This window comes from Athene noctua, chromosome 2 (assembly GCF_965140245.1).
Source record: "Athene noctua chromosome 2, bAthNoc1.hap1.1, whole genome shotgun sequence".
Classification (NCBI taxonomy): Eukaryota; Metazoa; Chordata; class Aves; order Strigiformes; family Strigidae; genus Athene; species Athene noctua.
Window position 1 is genome coordinate 165,343,703 of NC_134038.1, and position 17,653 is coordinate 165,361,355.

Sequence of the window (17,653 nt, forward strand, 5' to 3'; positions counted from 1 at the left end):
TACGCACTCTGCCGGGTGGGGTGGGGAGAGCACGGCAGCAGGGCAGAGCAGCCGCCCCCGGGCACCCGTCACGCCGCTGTCATCTGAAAACTGTCTGTATCGATGTCTGTAGGGTGTCCGTTGCCTTTGTTTAATTCAGAAAATTGCCTTTTATTTTCCAGGCATCTAATGATGACATTATGGTATCGTCTTCCATCCCCCCTCTCTCCTCCTCTTTCCTCCTCCTCCTGCCCTTCCCCTTCTCACCTGCCCTTGTGTCGCTGCAGATTGAATCTCACAAGCTGACGTTCCGTGAGAAGGCCAAGGCTCGGACAGACCACGGAGCAGAAATCGTCGTCTCCAAACCCCCCAACCTCCCCAGCAGCACTTCCCCCTGGCGTAGCACATCCGTCAGCGAGAGCCTGGGCTCAGCCGCCTCCTTGTCACCGCTGCAACAGCCAGCTCCCCTTGCAGCCCATCCCCAGCAAGGCTTGTGACCCCCCCACACACCCCCCCGAGCCCCCCCTCCCGCGTGCTGCCCAGAGTAACGCAGCTTGGCTCTCTTAACCCGGCGTCTGGCTTTGGGGGGGACGGGGACGGCCTTTATCGGGGCTCAGCGTCCCTCGAGGCTCCTCCAGGCGCCCCCGGGGGCTCCTGTGGGCCCGTCCTGCCTGGAAGGGGCTTCCCCCCCTCTCCACGCCCCATCCCTTCTGCTCTTGGGGGGTGCCGGGGCCTGGGGGGCTGGGCAGGAGCACACCCACGCTGCTGGGGGCTGAAGCCAGGCCAGAGTTAATAGGGATAAGCTGTGATCTATCTTTCTGTCTCTTCTTTTTTTCTTTTCTTTTCTTTTTTTTTTTTTTTTTTTTTTTAAAAAACCAACCTCCTCCTCCTCGCCGCTTCAGTTTCTGCTGATCCTGTTTGATGATGATATATATTATACACACACATTTAGGCTGTTTTAACTGTTGACTTTAACCTTTTATTCTTTGTGACGATGTGTTGATGATTTATCGTGCTACAAACCCATGCTAAGTTTCCTTTTCTCTTTCCTCCCTTTCCTAACCGTAGGAGAGTAGAGACATTAACCGCTGCTGCAGTGCTGGCTTCTTTTTGACATATCCAGCAATTGTAACTCTTTTTTTGTTGTTGTTGTTGTTGTTGTTGTTTTGTTTGGGTTTTCTTTTTAAATATTTTAAAATGATGGAGCAAATTCATGGGATTAAGCCATGTCTGAAATGAAAGGCACAAGAACGTGTTAAAGGAGAATTTGCTGTAACAGATCAGATGAAGCCTGTGTTGACTGCAACCAGACGTGTTGTAAAACCTCCTGCAGGGCCAAACCGCCAGCCCTGGAGGATTCCTTCTGCGCATTAGCAAGGCAAAGACGGTTTAATTTATTAACTTGCACAGCCAAAGCCCTGGGCTTTATATTTTTCTGGCCAGGGCCGGAGGTCTGGAGGAAAGGCAGGAGGCTGCTTTGGCGGTGGAGTTGCAGGTGAACGCAGGCCGTGAGTTCTGAGGCAAAAGCAGGTCTGTGCTGTGTGTGCGCGTTGTTTTAACGGAGGCTGATGGATGGGGCGACGTATGGTCAGGCTGAGCAGGGCTGGTGGGGGCAGCAGGAGGGCTATGGAGGGGCTGGGGGGAGGCAGAGCCCTTGGCTGGAGCAGGGGAGGGGGGGCAGGTTCCGAATCGCCAGGGAGTTGCAGCTCTGACTAGGAAGGAGATTTACCTACTCCTTGAGGTGTGAGCTCCTCGTTTTATGTTGACACTAAAGAAATGTAAATAAATTAAAAAAAAAAAAAAGTGTTCTTGGGTCGTCAAACTAATTTAAAGCAAAAACAGGGGAAAAAAAAAAAAAGCAGAATAACAAAACACTGGGATCAAAGTGAACTGAACCAGGTGTGTGCTATGGGGGGGCTCTTCAAGGAGGGACAGAGGGAAGCCTGCAGCTTCTCGTGCTTGTGGGAATATTTCTTTGGGAAGCTGACAATGACACGATAACCCGGAATCTGTATTTACACACAAAAGATTCTTATTGCACTTGTATTTTTTATATAAAAGTTTGCATGATTTCTAATAAAATGGCATTAAAATGTACTAGTTTGCATCAAAGTCGTCTGCTAGTTTCATAAGTGCTTTTTCCTCTGAATACAAATTTAAATAAGCAATGCAGATTTGCACCTGAAAGGGGCGGTTATATATACCCCAGAAAACTCCCAGTTCTTCCCTCCCTCCTCCTCCTCCTCTTCCTCCCCCTCCTCACCTCTCCCCTCCCCTCAGTTCCACACCCCTCTAATCCCAAACCCGGGAGCTCGGCCGAGCCGACGGCTCCTTGCCCTGGGACCTCAACTAGCCCGCACTAACCTGCCGGCTGGCCTAGAGAAAGGCTGGAGCTGGGCCAGGGCTCCCAAACCTCCTTCTTTGGGAGAGCAGAGCTGTGCTGTGATGCTTGAGACCCTCCAGCCGGGTCCCCAGCCCGGGATGGGGCTGCCCCTGACCCCCCCGTTCACCCGCATGCTGCCCCCCGGTATATATCACTGCCCCTTCGCTGATGCTTCCTTCTTTCTCTTACTGCTAAATTCTAAACACCAGCTCAATCTTGTCAATCTTTGGTTGGGTTTTTTTTTGGTTGGTTTATTTTTTTGGTTTGGTTTGTTTGGGTTGTTTTTTTTTCCAACACTTGAATTGAGGGGAAGTTTGGAGGAGAGGAGAGCAGGTTCCCCTCGGCAGGAGAAGGCAGGGGCTGGCGCTTCCCCAAGCGATAATACGGGATGTGCTGCGGGCTGGGGCAGGCAGGGCTGTGCAGGCAGCAGCGGGACAGGCAGGAGCAGGGATGTTTGTGCTCGAGGCAGGGGCTGGCGGTGGTCGTAGTGAACCAAAGAGCAGGTGGAAGCTGAACTGTTCGCGTTCCTCTTGCTGCTCTGCCCAGGGGTGAGGAGCCCCGGGCGTGGGGAGGCAGCCGGGCTCTTGGTTCAGGTGCTGCAGGACAAAGGCAAGCGGCAACGTTGCACTTTATCTTCTGAGATCGCAAAAAAAAAAGGGGAAAAAAAAAAAAAAAACCAACACACAATGACCCTGCAAAGGGGCAGTAAGGCCTCCCTCTCCCCCTGCGTTGATTCCTGTGGTGTATTGACAGCTGGGCAGTCCTGGATGAGTCTTTCCTGTCTGCGCGGCCGCGGCGGCGTTCGGGCCTGTCCCTGAACATGCACAAACCTCCCCAGACCCCCCCGCGGTTCAGCTCGGCGCTGCCCCCCGCCCTGTGCTTCTGTGCCACTTTCTCTAACACTTGTTGTGCCTGTGTTTAGCTGATAAACTAAATCCAGAGACGCTAGTTCCGTGTGGTTTTTCTAGGACAGCTTTGGTTTTAATAAGTATTTTTTTTCTTTTTTTTTTTTTTTAATTTTATTTCGAGGAAACGGCTGTGGCTGTATATATTGCTAGCCTGGGAAAAGATCCATGTGTGGTGAAAACAACTGTAGTTCCTTATCTGGAGAGATGGGAGCAAGCTGGTTAATGCTGAGACCTTAAATGAGGAGCGTGGAGAAGCTGCTGGCTGGGCAGAGCAGGAGGAGCTGTGTTGGCTGTTGGCTTGATCTAGGGCTAGAGGTAGCAAATCCTATTGGGGGGGGGGGAAAACAACAAAACCCAACTGTGGTCTGAATTAGATGTGACTTGAATGTACACGTTCCTGACCTGAGATGCCTCCTGCGGGGCCTTGGCTTCCTCTGCAGCTGCGCTTGGCCTCGCTCTGCTCTCGGGGCAGCAGCTGGGGGGAGAGGGGAGGGCTGGGGGGGGCCAAGAGCAGCCCCCGGGGGCTTCGGGGAGCTGGGATAGGGCACGTGGGCAGCACTCGGGGTGGCTTCCACTCCTGTCTCGGGCACGATGCTCAGCAAAGATCTTTCTGAAAGCTCGTGGTTGCGCGTTGGCTTGGGGGTGTCTGAGCTGCGGAAGCGAGGAGAAAGGGGCAGGGGCTGCCGGGGCGGGGGGGCAGCTCCTTCCCCAGGGCCCCGGCCGCTCTGCTGCGGCCCGGCTGCTGGAGCCCGGTGTCTCCCTGCTTTATCAGTGGCATAGTCAGTTCCTTTGGGGCTTTTTCTTACCGTTAAGGCTCGTTCCCAGTAACCAGGTTTGTGGGCTTGAGGCCGCAGGAGGGGGAAGGCCAGGAGCTGCCCCCAGAGATTGCCCCCCCCCCGGGGTTGGAGTCCTGACCGCAATCTGAATGTAGTTTTTCTACACTGCCCGTCACTGTTGTCCCCCGCGTAGCGTCGGTGTGTGAGCGGGGCTGGGGGGGGCTCTAGGACCCTCGTTGTGTTTGTGTTCTTTAGGCAGAACTTCTTAGTTTTCTGTAAGGCGGCAGGAGGTTGGTGCCGGTGACGTCTTTGGGGGTGAGAAGGGGGTTCCTGCAGGGCGGAAGGGCAGGGCCGAGCCCCTCCTGAGCTGGCCGCGTTGTTCAGCGCTGCCCTGGCTCAAATGTCTGAGTGGTCAGACACGGGCTTGGGAGAGGCCTCACCCGGGGCAGCCTGCGGGGTGGAACAGCGCTGGAGGGGGCAGCGCGGGTCCCTCTTCCCCGTCCCCACCTGCCCCCCAGCCAGAGCCAGCGCTGGCCCTTCCCCTCGCCCCCCCCCTTGGGTGAATCTCGCTGGTGACCGGAGCTCAGACACGAGACACCCCCCACACCCCCCCCACCCGCCGTGACCGTCCCGCAGCTTCTGTTACCCCGTGACGTAGGTACAAGTAGCGGCAGAGCAAGGGGGGGCAGCAGGAAGGGGATGGAGAAGAGGGGACAGGAGGGCTGGGGGCGCTGATCCTCCCTGCCTCAGGTGCCCCGATACCCCTTGCGGGGGGGGGGGGCAGCGTGTAAAGTGTTTGCTAAACGTGAGGTAGAATTATCATTTGGTGTCATAGGATGCTTCTGGGCTGGCCCCGTCCCCTCGGTGGCGCTGGGTGCACCGGGAGGGGCGCAGCCAGCGTGGGGGGGGAGGTTAGTGCATGGGGTGTAAGGCCTGAGGCAGCAGCTGTGGGGGGCAGCGGGGGCCGGGGCAGAGCCCCCCCCCCACAACCCTTGCCCTGGAGTCAGTTCGTCCCCGTTCGCTTCTGCCGTTCCGTGTCCCCCTCCCGCAAGGGGCTGCGAGCCTGTCGTCTCCTTAGCAACATTTCCTGACTTGATGTTGTGATTCTTAACTATTGTAAAGGGTTGAAATAAAGCTTCTAGATGTTCCTCCTCGGCCTGGGCCTCCATTTGTCGTCTCCGATACCTCCGGGCACCCCTGGCCACCTCCCCACGGCTACCACCAGCCGGGGGCACGCAGGCAGGGTGCAGTGGTTTGTTTTTTTTTTCCTCTCCTCCTCACGCAGCAGCCAAGCCCAGCTCCAAGCCCGTGGCTAAGAGGGACCCTGAGGGGCCACCAGAGCCTGGCAGCAGGTGCCCCCCTGCCCCTTTTTCACAGAAATGAGGTTTTTCTCCCATGGCTCTAAGCCCAGGGGGGAATTGTGACCCCCACAGCATGTCCCTCCTGTGGAAGAGCCCCCCCACAGCCTCCCCACACCCCCCAAATGCCTGACACCCCCCCAGCTGCTCTCCCCCCCACACCGCTAGCACTCAGCGCCCCCCGGGTTTGGGGCACAGGGGACCCACCCCCCTCCCTGGCCCCACAGCTCCTCCCCAGCCCAGGAAAAAGGAGCAAAGAAACAGCATCAAACTTTTTTTTTGGGAAAAAAAAAATTAGAAAAAAGAATGAAGAGGACAGAGGCAGTTACTACTCTATCCCTTTTTATTGTCTTTAATCTATGTTGTAAAAAGATCCAGTATCACATAACAGCCACTGAAGTATCCCAATATCACACTAGTTCTGAACCATTTAGACAATAGCTTAGTCTTTTTTTTTTTTTTTGTCTTTTTTTTTTTTTTTTTTTAAAGCTTCTGGAAGGGAAAACCATACTGCCCATTATACAGGCCAAAAGAAACAAACACTGGTCAAATAATAGTGACAACCTCAAGCAAGTGAAATGAAGATGAAAAGTTTCGTGTGAACACAGGCCGCAGGACTCCGCTGGCCCCGCAAGGCCTCGTCCCCAGCCTGGGGGAGCCCCAAAACGCCTCAGCCCTGGCTCCCGCAGCCGGCTCTGAGCCCCCCCAGCCCTTGTGCTTTCCCCCCCCTGCTACTGGGGCCCAGGGAGGGGGAGCTTCCGCACCCTCCCCCGCCGGCTGCAGGCCATCAGAGGGAACAGCTCCGTTAATTAAAGCCCGCAACGAGTAAATTAAATTTTAGCAGAGAACAAGTGGGGGAAGCAAAGGGGGGGCTGCTGGGGCAGGAAGCCGGTGGCCAGTGGCCTCCACCCGCGGGCCGTCTGCCCTCTCCCGCCCCAAAACCTCGCCTCCAGTTCATATACAAAGAGCGTAAGAAACGGTGAATAAAAACAAATGATCCCAGGCCCTGCGACCGCCCTTTGGCTCAGCTGCTGGGGAAAACAGCAGCCGCCCCTCCAGGGCTCCCCCCCACACCCCAAAACCGCGCGGGGGGGGTACCTGCTCCTCTCCCGCCCGAGGGCTCGCATGCGTTTACAAACACGAAGCCTCACAACAGCCCTGTGAGGTAGGTCACTGTCTTCATTTGACAGGGAATCCAAGGCAAAGCTGGGATTAAACTCCAGGTTTTTCGTTTAAATGCTGCGCCTGTCAATCCTCCTTCCACAGAAACATGGTCCCTGTTCATAGAAAACAAAGAATTTTGTGCCTCCGCTCCTGGCATCCTGCAGGAGAGCGCTCACAGGCGGACTGGCAGCTACCACCACGTCCTGCGTTGCACAAGTTACAGGGATCCGGCCTCCGGAGAACAAGAAATTAATTAAAAAAAAATTAAAATTAAAAAGAAAAAATCATAACAACGCATAGAGGACAAAAAGTACAGGCAGATTAGGAACGACAAGTCACGTCTCACACTCGTAACGCCACGGGGGCGGCTCGGAGATCCCGCGAGGAACGTCCCGATCCGGCGCTGGAGCTGCTGGCTCCGCGCTCGGCCCCCCCGGAGCGAGCCAAGACGTCCGTCTGTCCGTCCGTCTGTCCGTCCGTCCTCCTCTTGAGCCGGGAGTAGCTCCGGCACCCTGTGGGGGGGGGCAGAGGAGGCCCCGCGGCCCGGCTGGGGGCAGCGCCGCCGCTGTGCCAGGAGCGGGGAGGGTGGGCGTCCGCCGCGACGGGTCCGTCGGCGCTTCCCGGTCCGTTCTGCGCTGGGTCTTCCTCCGCGGTGGCCATGCACGGAGCCGACAGCAGGAGAGTCAGACAACATTAATCTTCTAGGATGGAGAGAGATGACTTCACAAGGGATAAATAGAACTTTTATTTAAATAAACATTTGTGAACATCTTTATACAAATTACAAGTCCCCACACAATCCTCCAGCTCCGCCTAAGCGCCAAAGCTGCCGGGAGGGCCTTTGAGCAGATCCACCAGGATGTCGAGCAGCTGGCTGTGCTGGTGGTGCAGGTCCCCGGGGATGGCCGCCATCTCGTAGCACAGGCACGTCTCCACCATCTTGGAGAGCGACACGCGGAAGTCGCGCAGGAGGCGGATGGTGTAGGAGTCTCCCTCCAGCACCAGGAGATCGCTGTCTGTCAGGGAGACCGTCGCTCGCCAGCCGTCGTCTTTGGCGGGAGGAAGAGAGGAGGTGAGAAGGAGGAAGGGCGCCGAGCCGGGCCCAGGCCGCGGGGCCCTCTCCGCCATCGCTACCGGGGGCAGCGCGGGGCCTCCCCACGCTCATTCAAACCCAGAGGCCGGGGACAAAATGGGGCTGGAGGGTTCCCACAAAATCCAGGCAGCACCCAGCACACCAGGAGCCTCCCGGTGCTTCCCACGGGAGCCGAGCGCGCCCAGCCACGGCGCTGCCCAAACCCACACGCCTCACGGGGAGAAGGGCTCGCTCCTCCCCGCACGCTGAAGTCCAGCCCAGCTCCTCGTTCCCCAGGGATGAGCCTCCAGGCACAAGCCTCCTCACTCAGCCTGCCCGGGGCTCATTTCCCCCATCTGCCCAGAGACCATGGCTGAGAACGGGTCACAGATCATCACCTTTGTGGCCTCCCCTCGGAAAGCAGGGGAGGAAAGCAGGGGGGAGGTGTGGGCCCCGCGGCACTCACCTCGCACGTGGATGTCGGTGTCGGTCATGAGCAGCACGGCCAGCGGGTGCACCTGGGAGGAGTCGCGCACGAAGACGCCGCCGTTGGACTTGACGGCCATGAAGTAGGTGAGCCAGCGGCTGTAGAGCTTGGACGCCTCCCTGCGCAGGGAACAGCCTTGTCAGCCACTGGGGGCCTCGGCACAGCCCGCGGGTGCCGGGCTTACAGACAGGGAGCACCCACCCACCTGTTGATCGTGGACTTGTGGAGCAGAACGGTGCCAGCCTTTGTCCGGTACGCGTAGCTGTTGGGTTTGAACTTCCCTTGACGGGTCACTTTGCCTTGTCTCACCTGAAAGGAGAGGAGCATCTCAAAGAGGGGCACAAGCAGCCACAACTCCCTCCCCTGTGTGTGCGTAGGGGGCAAGTGTGTTCCTCCATCTTTCCACCCCGCACACGGGTGGGGGTGACCAGAGCTGGTCGTTGCCCAACGCCACGCAAGGGGCAAACGGGAGGAGGGAGATGCCACCGCAACAGCTCCCAGAACGAGCTACAAGAACCCACAAAGGTGGGGGTCCCCTCCTGCCAAGGAGGGATGCAGGGACAGCACCGCCAGCCTGCTTAGGACACATGCTTCCCCGTGCCCCCCACCGGCCCGGGAGCGACGGCCGAGCGCGGAGCCAGCACCTGGATGAGGTTGGGGTAGAGCCCAGCCATGAGGACGCCCTTGACGAGTTCTTCCTCTTCACTGTACTGGTTACAGACGGAGGAGGGCATGGTACAGTCAGTCGGGGATGACACCAGGAAGGCTTCGTAGAGGTTCTCGGAGAACTGCTTGACAAGGCCTACAGGGAGGAGACAGCCCCAGGGATTGAGATTCACCTTCTCCTTCGCCCCGCTGAAGGAAATACCCTCACAGCAGGGCAGCACCAGCCTTGGAGGCTCAGGCTCAGCACTAGGACAGGCCTCCTGTCCTGCCCAGGGCTACACCCGTGCTCAGGAGTGCCAAAGCCAGAGCCTGCACCCGCCCCAGCAGTCACCAGTCTACCCCATTCCTGCACCCTGTTCTTCACCAGTGCTGCAGCCTTTTCCAGGGGCAGGGGGGAGAAGCCAGCCTCCGGGACTCACCGTTGATGAAGCGAAGGCTGGGCCCGTACAGGTAATAGTCCTGCAGGTAGTTATCCCTGGCTCGACTGTCTCTGCGCCTCAGCACCTCCTCCCAGCCTGCCACAGCTCTGACGAAGGCGAGGTGATCGCTCCCGCTCTCCCGACTCAGAACAGCCTTGGCCTGGAGACAGACACAGGTGTCAGCCCCTTCCCTAGGCCATTTCCACCTTGCCCTAGGACGGGCTCCTCACCTTGTCCACCTCCGCACGGTTTTGCAGGCTGCTGCTGAAGGGGTCGCGGGTGAGGCAGGAAACGATGACGAGCAGAGGGTGGAGGCAGCGGTAGATGGATGCCAGGACAATGGCCTTTGCCAGCCGAGGATCCGTGGAGATCTGGGCAAGGCGTTTGCCCAATGTGGTGAGGGCTTCTCGCTGGTCCAGCACTCCTGCAGGAGAGGTGCCCACGAGGGCACAACCATCAGCTCCGTGGGGGGCCAAAGAGGTGGCTGGTGGCTTCGGGGACCTGCCAGGAGAATCTGCCTACGGGGCTGGAAGATGCGGTGCAACCCCCAGAAGAGGTGCCCAACAAGCACCTAGAACCTCCAGGTCTAACTGACCTCAGGCCAAAGACCGCAGCTATGAACTCCAGATCACAACTTTCCTTCTTTCTCTGTCATCCTCCCCCCACCCCCCCCTTTTTTTTTTTAAAACCTTGAGAGGTTTTTCCCACTTCTTGAGCAAAGCAGCATGGGAAATAAAATAGCACCACAACGCGTGTGGTTTGGGAAGTCCCTATCAGCTGCCAGCCCTACCTAGGGACAATCCTGCCCAGTCTGTCCCGCAGGATCCTGTGCCAACTCCCATTTCCCATGTTCAGAGAGCAAACGTGTTTCCATCACGCCCACGCCAGGACACAGCATTAGCTCACCGATCTCCTGCAGCAAGATCACTGCTTCGTCCACAGCTTTGATGTCAGGGCTGTCCAGAGCCTTGGAGAGAAATTCAACTGCCTGCAACACAGCGAGGGCAAAGGAAGAGTCATAAAAAGGGCATGTTTCCCATCCAGGAGTGTGGGAGAGCCCTCGGGAGTCCGCTACCCTGCCCCAGGGCCCCAGACTGCACCACAGTTCCCCCTTTGTTTGCCTGCAGGGATTTTTTTTTTTTGCCTACAGGGATGTTTGCTCAGCCCTCTCCGTTGTTGCAGAGTCTTTTAGACATACTCTGTAATCTAAGTAATCTCTATATTCCCTGGTCTAAACTTCCCTAGACAGCACTGCCTTTAGGAAAGCAAGAATTAAAAGTCATCAGCACCTTGGGTTTTCCCTACTCATGTCTGCAGTCAAATCGGGTCTCTGGAGCTGGCACCGGGCAGGCCCCATCCTGCTGATTCAGCCAGCTGCATTCTCGCAGGTATAGAATCCCAGAATCATCTGGGTTGGAGATTCTGAAGCTCCTCCAGTCCAACCATGAACCTCCCCCTGACCGTTCCCAACTCCACCAGATCCCTCAGCGCTGGGTCAGCCCGACTCTTCAACCCCTCCAGGGATCCCGGGGACTCCCCCCCTGCCCTGGGCAGCCCATTCCAACGCCCAACAGCCCCTTCTGCACAGAAATCCTTCCTCAGAGCCAGCCTGACCCTGCCCTGGGCAGCTTGAGGCCATTCCCTCGGGGCCTGGCGCTGGCTCCTTGGCTCCAGAGACTCATCCCCCCTCTCTGCACCCTCCTGGCAGGGAGGTGCAGAGGGCCAGGAGGTCTCCCCTCAGCCTCCTCTTCTCCACACTAATGGCACATACAGCGCTTACCGTTTTTTCCGGCATGTGGATCTTGGCCTGAACCACCAGGTTCTCCAGCGGGGTGCGTAGGATCTCTGGAACCTGGTAAGTTGGCATCTTGTCCAGGCGGCTGCGAGGGAAGAGGTGATAGGCAAATCCCGACTGACAGCGGCCAGCACGCCCTCGCCTCTGCACCACGTTTGACTTGGACACCCACACCGTTTCCAGGCAGGACACCTAGGGAAGGAGGATTAGGCATCAATGCTCTCACAGCTCTCTGCCCCGTTCAAACTCAGCCTTCCACCCACTCCACAGACCCCCAAGACTCCTCACAACCGATCGAGCGCCCCACTAAAGGGCAGGGAAAGCCTTTCCCTGCTCTCCTGCATCCTGCAAAGCCGGTCTCTGGCAGGTGGGAGAGCAAAGGCCCAAGCCGCTCCGTGCATGGATGAGACCCTGATGCCCCCTGCTGGCCACCCGCCCTGGCTCCAGGCCATGGGGGCTGCCAGCGGAGCATGGCCCTCGCCTCTCCCCCACCAGCCCTGCTGCCCGCTCACACAGGGGCTACACCAAAGATGAATTGGGTTAGAACCAGGCAAACAGAAAGCTCCCTCTCTTAAAGCTAACAAGCTACGGCATCAGGCTCAAGATGGCTTCCAACAAGAGCAGCACCTCACAGGTCAGAGCTGCCATGCTTTGGCTAGCAAGAAGTTTACAAGGAAATCACAGAAAAAGTCAGAAAACAAGTGTAAAAGCTACAGATATTAGAAGGCATTAAAGGAGAGATGGGAAGGGAGCAGGGTTTGCCTTAAATGTCTGTGAAGACACCAGACTTTTGCCTGTTCAGCAGAAGTCAACAGGGAGCCTGGCAGGGAGCTTTGTAAAGGCAAACACTCTGACTGAGGAGTCAAACACTGTCCCCAAACACTATCCCAGTGCGTCAGGGGCCAAATGAGAAGCAGCTCTATCACCCCATTAACAGCACCTCGGATGTTGCTCTGAAAACACTCCTTAGCTGCAGTATGTCCCAAATGCACTTAAAGGCAAGAAAGCCTCAGTACCTTGGTCTTTAGATCATAGCGTTCCTCCTTGTGCGTGCCACTGTCCACCACGTGGACAATGTCATTGATGGTGATGGAGGTCTCGGCGATGTTGGTGGCCAGGACGATCTTCCTGACGCCAGGTGGAGGCCTCTGGAAGATGTTTTGCTGGTCCATCATGGGGATGTTGGAGTGCACTAGGAAATAACACCAGAGTCGGCCCTGCCCTGCTGAGCTCCTTTGCAGTACGAGGCCAAGGTGGGCAGAGAGCCTCAGCCAGATTGTACCATCACCTCCCGCTTCCAGAAATGGGGACACCACTTGGAAATATTTTATTGTCAACAGTTTCCTGCCAGCCAGAGCGCAGGAGAAATCTTCCAACCATCATTAGGGAAGGCCTCATTGCAGCTGCTTTGACCTACGGCTCAACAGCCACCTGAGCCTGGGTCACCTCCCGTCCCAGAGAGGCTAATGGCACCACCAGAATATCCCTGGGCCCCCAGCAGAAGGCCCAGTCGTCCCGTCCCCCCCCCCGAGTCCAGTTCCGCAGCTCTCTCTTTTCAAAAGGCCCATGAGGCAAAAATTGTTATCAGCAATGGCCTGTAACTCTTCTGGATCACATATTTGCCCTATTACAACCAGTGATGCCAAGAAATTCCCAGCAACTGCACAGAACAGCAGGGGAGGTCAAGAACATGCAGTTTTCACAAAAGAACACCTGCATTTATTAGCAACTGAGCTGCTTGAAATTGTGCTCCTGGCTGGCCTTATTTGGCACTCAATAGGGAGGACCATTAAAAAAACAAAACAAAACAAAAAAAACCAAACAAACCAACCCCCAAAATCTTACAGCCTTGAAGAGCAATACTGGCTTTTGTTACAAATTTTCCTCTTGGGATAAAGAACTTTAAATTCACGGATCAAAGCTGAGCTACCAAGTCCATCTCCATCCCACAAAGCAAGGCTGGAAGATCGTTCCTGTGTAGGCTCAGCATGCAACTACAGCAATGCAGAATTTAGCAGTTTCCTCCTGGCCTAATTCTGATTTGCTGGAGGCAAAGAGAAAGCCAGTTTCTTTGATCGCATACAGGTTTGGATGGCCTCTGCTAGGAGGACTTATTTGTGCTTAACATGCACAACTACACCACAGGTATGTACATCAGAGCTCTGTATCAGACTGCAAGAGCTGAAGGGCTCATTAAGTCAGCTGGGCTACCCGTTCCCCTGAATCCTGGCCAGAAAAGGTCTGGCACTGTCACCTCACCTGGTAAGACGAGGTACCGGCTGTTCTGAGATCCCAGCATCTCCAGCAGGCGCTGCTGCACTCCTTTGATTTCCTGCCAGCCAGGGAGGAAGCAGAGGATCCCACCTGAAACAGAGCAAGAGTTAGGAACAAGTGACCTAGAAATCCAAGTGCTTTTCCCCAGCTGGACAGAAGGGATGCCTGTTATTGCCTCAAGCCCACAGCAACCTTTACCCCAAGAAACCCAGAGAAAAGCAGGGCCTGGTCTGTGATGCCCCCTGCCAGCTGATCTCTAAGGAACCCGCCATCATATTTATTGTGAACAAATGACAGAATCAGCAGTTATAGGGAGTCACACCCAAGAGAACATTTGTCTAGACTTCCTACCTGCTACGCTGTATCTGCTTCTGTGAGCTCATCAGGGCAGGGTTTTAAAGCCAGAAAGAAACCAGGCTATCTGTAGTTTCAGAGCGAATACCTTCTGCTAGTTTTGAAACTCTTAAAAAAAATCATCTGAGAACCCTGCCTTCTTCACAAAAACATCACTTCCTTATCAGAGGTGGGTCTCCCGATACAGAAAAATAACTAAATTGTGCAGCACAAGGTTGTGAGTGCTGGAGCGCAGATGAGTCTCACCCCTCACCCCAGGAACTGTATCTCAGGGCACCGAGACGCTGCAGACTCAGATACTGTCTTAGTCAAAGACTCGGAATTAGCTCATATCACACTGCTTGAGACCACTCAGTTCACCAGGAGTTCAAGGTGGCCTTGCAGAAGTCAGCCCAGCATCACGCTGTCTCTGCAAAGCGACTGAGCTCTGCAGCGTTCACTTTTTTTCCCCCCCCAGCAAAAGGAAAGAGCAAAGGGGTGAGGCAGAACCTACCTGGTTCTCCGTGGGCATCGATCTGGAGTACGAGGTCAGTGATCAGATCAAGATCAAGGACACATTCATCATCCGATTGCTGGATAAAACAGGACAAGACACACAGATCAGCGAGCAGCAATCTAGCAGGCAGCAGAAAGGCACACAGCCTCCCAGAGCATCTTCTGGGGAGAACAAACGCCTGTACTTGGACAGTCTGCCCAGGACTAGGAGCCAGGAACCTCAGGAGCCTGGTTTTGACTCCATCTGGCACCTGCTCTGGTCACAACCGCTGCCAGTTCCCTCTGCTGTGCAGGGAGAATATACAGTCCCTTTCCCGTTCTCCAGACTTGGAGGCTGAGGTTTGTGTACTGCTACTGAACAGCACCTAACAAATAAACATGGAATTTTGGGGGACAAAACTGTGCCATGTGCACCTGGGACCTCAAATTGACCAGGCACCGAGCAGCAGCTTTTGTATCTCTCAGTAATGTGGAATATACCCATCAGGTCAGCTTAAAACCACAGGTAAAAGCATCAGCCGAAACAGAAACAGGAAGATTGCCCTGAAGGCCATGGGACACCCTCAGCAAGTTTCCTGGTGCTATGACACCGGGAGAAGTGGCTGATGCACCAGATGGTTGCTCAGCCATAGGGAGGGACCTCTCCAGGCTGGAGAAAGGGGCTGACAGCTTCTAGTCCAGCAGGCTGGACTCCAAAATGTCTAGAGGTCCCAGCCAACCTCAACAATTCTGTGACTCCATGACCCACAACTGAAATAAGATTACCCACAGCAAAGAGTACACATCTGGAGGGCATTTTCCAGATGAAGGGTAAGACTAGCTGCAAAAAGCAGCCATCAGGGAATTCAGGATGGTGAGCATTTAGGTAACCCTGCTGTAAACCATAATCTTCCTAGTCTTGGACCAGGCTTGCACAGAGTATGCAAAGATTCAAGTCTGCATCTATGTATATACATACACAAGTATAAGGAGCTGTTAGCTTACTCAAAATGTAAACAAACCACATTAAAGACAGACAAAAGTAACTGAGACCCAAAAATGAAGTCACCTTTATCTGTAATTTAACCAAAATACTCTGGGATTCTACTAAACTGACTTTACCTCACGAGGGCTGAGGGGGAATTAAAGCTAAGCAAACACCGTCCAACCACTGCAGGAAAGAGGAACCAGTTGCAGGCCTAAACTCTCCCCTGCCGACACGCCAGGAGTCAGCGCCTCGTCCAAGGGAGCCAGCCCCACCGCCACTCCACACACCCACCTTGATCTCGTAGTGCCGGTGTCGGTGCCGGCCCAGCTTGGCCAAGATCTCCTCCAGATAGTACTCCTTCACCGGGTACATGAAGCCTGGCACCTTGACCACAGGGCAATCCCCAAAGTAATGTGAGAAGCGCTGATTGTCTCCCGTGGCGCTCATTAAGACCAGGCGCAGGTCAGGGTTGAGCTTCTGGATGCCCTTCAGCAGGATGAGCAGGAAATCAGTGTTGACGTCTCGCTCGTGGACCTCATCGACCACGACGTGGCTGACACCCTCCAGGCTGGGATTCCCCTGCAGCTTCCGCAGCAGGATGCCCACGGTGCAGAAGAGCAGGGCTCCTCCCCTGGCAGGTGGCTTGCTCTCCAGTCGCACCTGGTAGCCCACGTTCTTCCTCATGTTGGGACCCAACTCTTGCGCCACGCGCTGGGCGACCGAGATGGCGCTGATCCTCCTCGGCTGGGTGATCACCACGTTGCAGCGGGCGCCACGGCCCTCCAGGATGTAGTGTTCCAGCAGGAGCTGAGGGATCCTCGTGGTTTTCCCACAGCCTGTGTCTCCCGCTATTACCACTACGGGGTTCTGCTCAATGGCTGATAGGATGGTGTCCTTGTGAGGATCTACGGGGAGCGGGTGGCTCTCCTGCCACGAGGAGCCCCTCCTTTTCCAGAGGGCCAGGAGATTCTGGCTAAGGCGCACTTCCTCCGCCTCCAGCATGGGTATGTACGTCTTCCCCGTGATCGCATCGCTTATCGCACCAGACTCCTTGCTCAGGTTCATCATGTCGTCGGCAATCCGGGGCCTAGATTCCCTGATGTCCACTGGATACTGGAAGAGAAGGTCAGCAGGGACAAAAAGATTAGTACCAGTCCTAACGAGCACCTGGAACAGAGTCAGCCAGACTGGCTTTGCAGTGGCCACGGAGCTTTGCCAGAGTCTCTTCAGATTTTAGGTACCTCAGCCACTTATATTCTGAACTGAGGAGATTTAAAGTGAGAATCGACTTGGGCAGCTCCCTGCATTTTCCTCATCACATCCCTATTTTAAAAGGGGTATTAGCACCGATGCCTGAACCCACAGGCACAAAGCAGTAACTTAAGCTCTCCAAGTCAGTGGCTACACTGCACGCAAGTGATGCAGCGGCCCCTCAAAGACAGCTTTTGGAAACTATCAAGTTACACCCCCCCCCCTTCTCTCCCTCAGGAGGCCCAGACACGTAACTCGCACAAAATCTAAGTGTTCGGCTCAGCCAGAAATATTCTATCTTGGCAGAAGAAAAAAGCAGAAGTCCCACATCCCACAGGAATAACTAAAAGGAGCAACAACAGGTCAGGAATTGTCTAGAACACAAATCAAAGCATTGGCCCAGAGGTTTGCAGGATTTCAAGTTGAGCTACAAATCAGGACTTTTGGACTCAGCTTTACTCAGAGTCGCAAAGCCACCCCTTCCAGGCATGGTGTGGCAGCTCCTGTTTGGGTAAGCACAGGAGGCAGGCCACGTTCCTTCAAGATGCTGCTGTTTTTCTAACTTTTCTAGCCCTTAGTTCAGTCACAGCAGGTCATTCAGAAGCAGCTGCTGTCTTAGGCACAGCCTTGGCTTTCTAGGACACACACTGCTGCTTTGTTGATAGTATCTGTAAGCCCTGGGACCTGCACCCACCACCAATGCACAATACTGCGAGACACTCCCAAGGGAAACGTGCAAGTACCGGCACCGCAGCCTTGTAAAGCCACGAGGCGCAACCAGAGTTTAACAAAACCAGTGCCTGCATGGCGCAGCATTCACAGGCCTACAAAGGAGGCTGCAAGCAAGCCAGAACTGCACTCCCTAACATCCCAAAAGCCAAACAATGCAGACAAATGCCTACAGAGAGGGCCCACTGCCCACAAAGGGTCTTCCCTTCCCCAAAGGTCAGCAGAGACCAATCGGTTTTTTGTGGCAAACTATCAAGCCATGAATTTCCTCAACATTTTGACACAAAGTTTTCAATCCACGTGCAATTCCTGAAAGTAAATGGGATCAGCCCAAAGTCATTCTCAGACAGCTGAGCAAGCCTTACGTGATTCAGATAGTTCTCAATCTTGCGCAGGGTCGCTTCGGGGACTTTAATGTGGCAGGGTTTCCTCTGGTTCTCGCCGAGCTCCCGGAGTGAAGTCATGTTGTACATAGCGTGGCTGAGGGGGTTGTTGTTCTTGTCCACCAAGCCAAGGCTCTGCAAAGGAAGAGGCAAACACCACTGTCAGACACAAGACTGCTGCATAGGAAGTGCT

At 55.4% G+C, this 17,653-nt stretch overlaps 2 protein-coding genes across 18 annotated transcripts in view; one reads left to right on the forward strand and one right to left on the reverse strand.

The window, feature by feature from the left end:
- The window catches only part of MAP4 (microtubule associated protein 4), a 164,015-nt gene extending 160,408 nt beyond the window's left edge, over positions 1 to 3,607 (forward strand). For 14 of the 15 annotated variants that reach the window (XM_074901019.1, XM_074901024.1, XM_074901027.1 and 11 more), the window contains one exon: positions 267 to 3,607. In XM_074901019.1, coding sequence (XP_074757120.1) covers positions 267 to 476 — 210 coding nt within the window. In that variant the 3' untranslated portion in view covers positions 477 to 3,607. The remainder of the gene's footprint in view (positions 1 to 266) is intronic. The other variant, XM_074901022.1, reaches the window with a different exon arrangement.
- A 3,686-nt stretch (positions 3,608 to 7,293) lies between these two features.
- DHX30 (DExH-box helicase 30) overlaps positions 7,294 to 17,653 on the reverse strand; it is a 28,747-nt gene continuing 18,387 nt past the window's right edge. For all 3 annotated transcript variants that reach the window (XM_074901036.1, XM_074901035.1, XM_074901037.1), the window contains exons 7-19: positions 17,443 to 17,595; positions 15,389 to 16,210; positions 14,129 to 14,207; positions 13,267 to 13,371; positions 12,024 to 12,199; positions 10,993 to 11,199; positions 10,119 to 10,200; positions 9,443 to 9,636; positions 9,213 to 9,372; positions 8,772 to 8,929; positions 8,333 to 8,436; positions 8,107 to 8,246; positions 7,294 to 7,617 (exon numbers count right to left, since the gene is read on the reverse strand). In XM_074901036.1, coding sequence (XP_074757137.1) covers positions 7,382 to 7,617; positions 8,107 to 8,246; positions 8,333 to 8,436; positions 8,772 to 8,929; positions 9,213 to 9,372; positions 9,443 to 9,636; positions 10,119 to 10,200; positions 10,993 to 11,199; positions 12,024 to 12,199; positions 13,267 to 13,371; positions 14,129 to 14,207; positions 15,389 to 16,210; positions 17,443 to 17,595 — 2,616 coding nt within the window. In that variant the 3' untranslated portion in view covers positions 7,294 to 7,381. The remainder of the gene's footprint in view (positions 7,618 to 8,106; positions 8,247 to 8,332; positions 8,437 to 8,771; positions 8,930 to 9,212; positions 9,373 to 9,442; positions 9,637 to 10,118; positions 10,201 to 10,992; positions 11,200 to 12,023; positions 12,200 to 13,266; positions 13,372 to 14,128; positions 14,208 to 15,388; positions 16,211 to 17,442; positions 17,596 to 17,653) is intronic.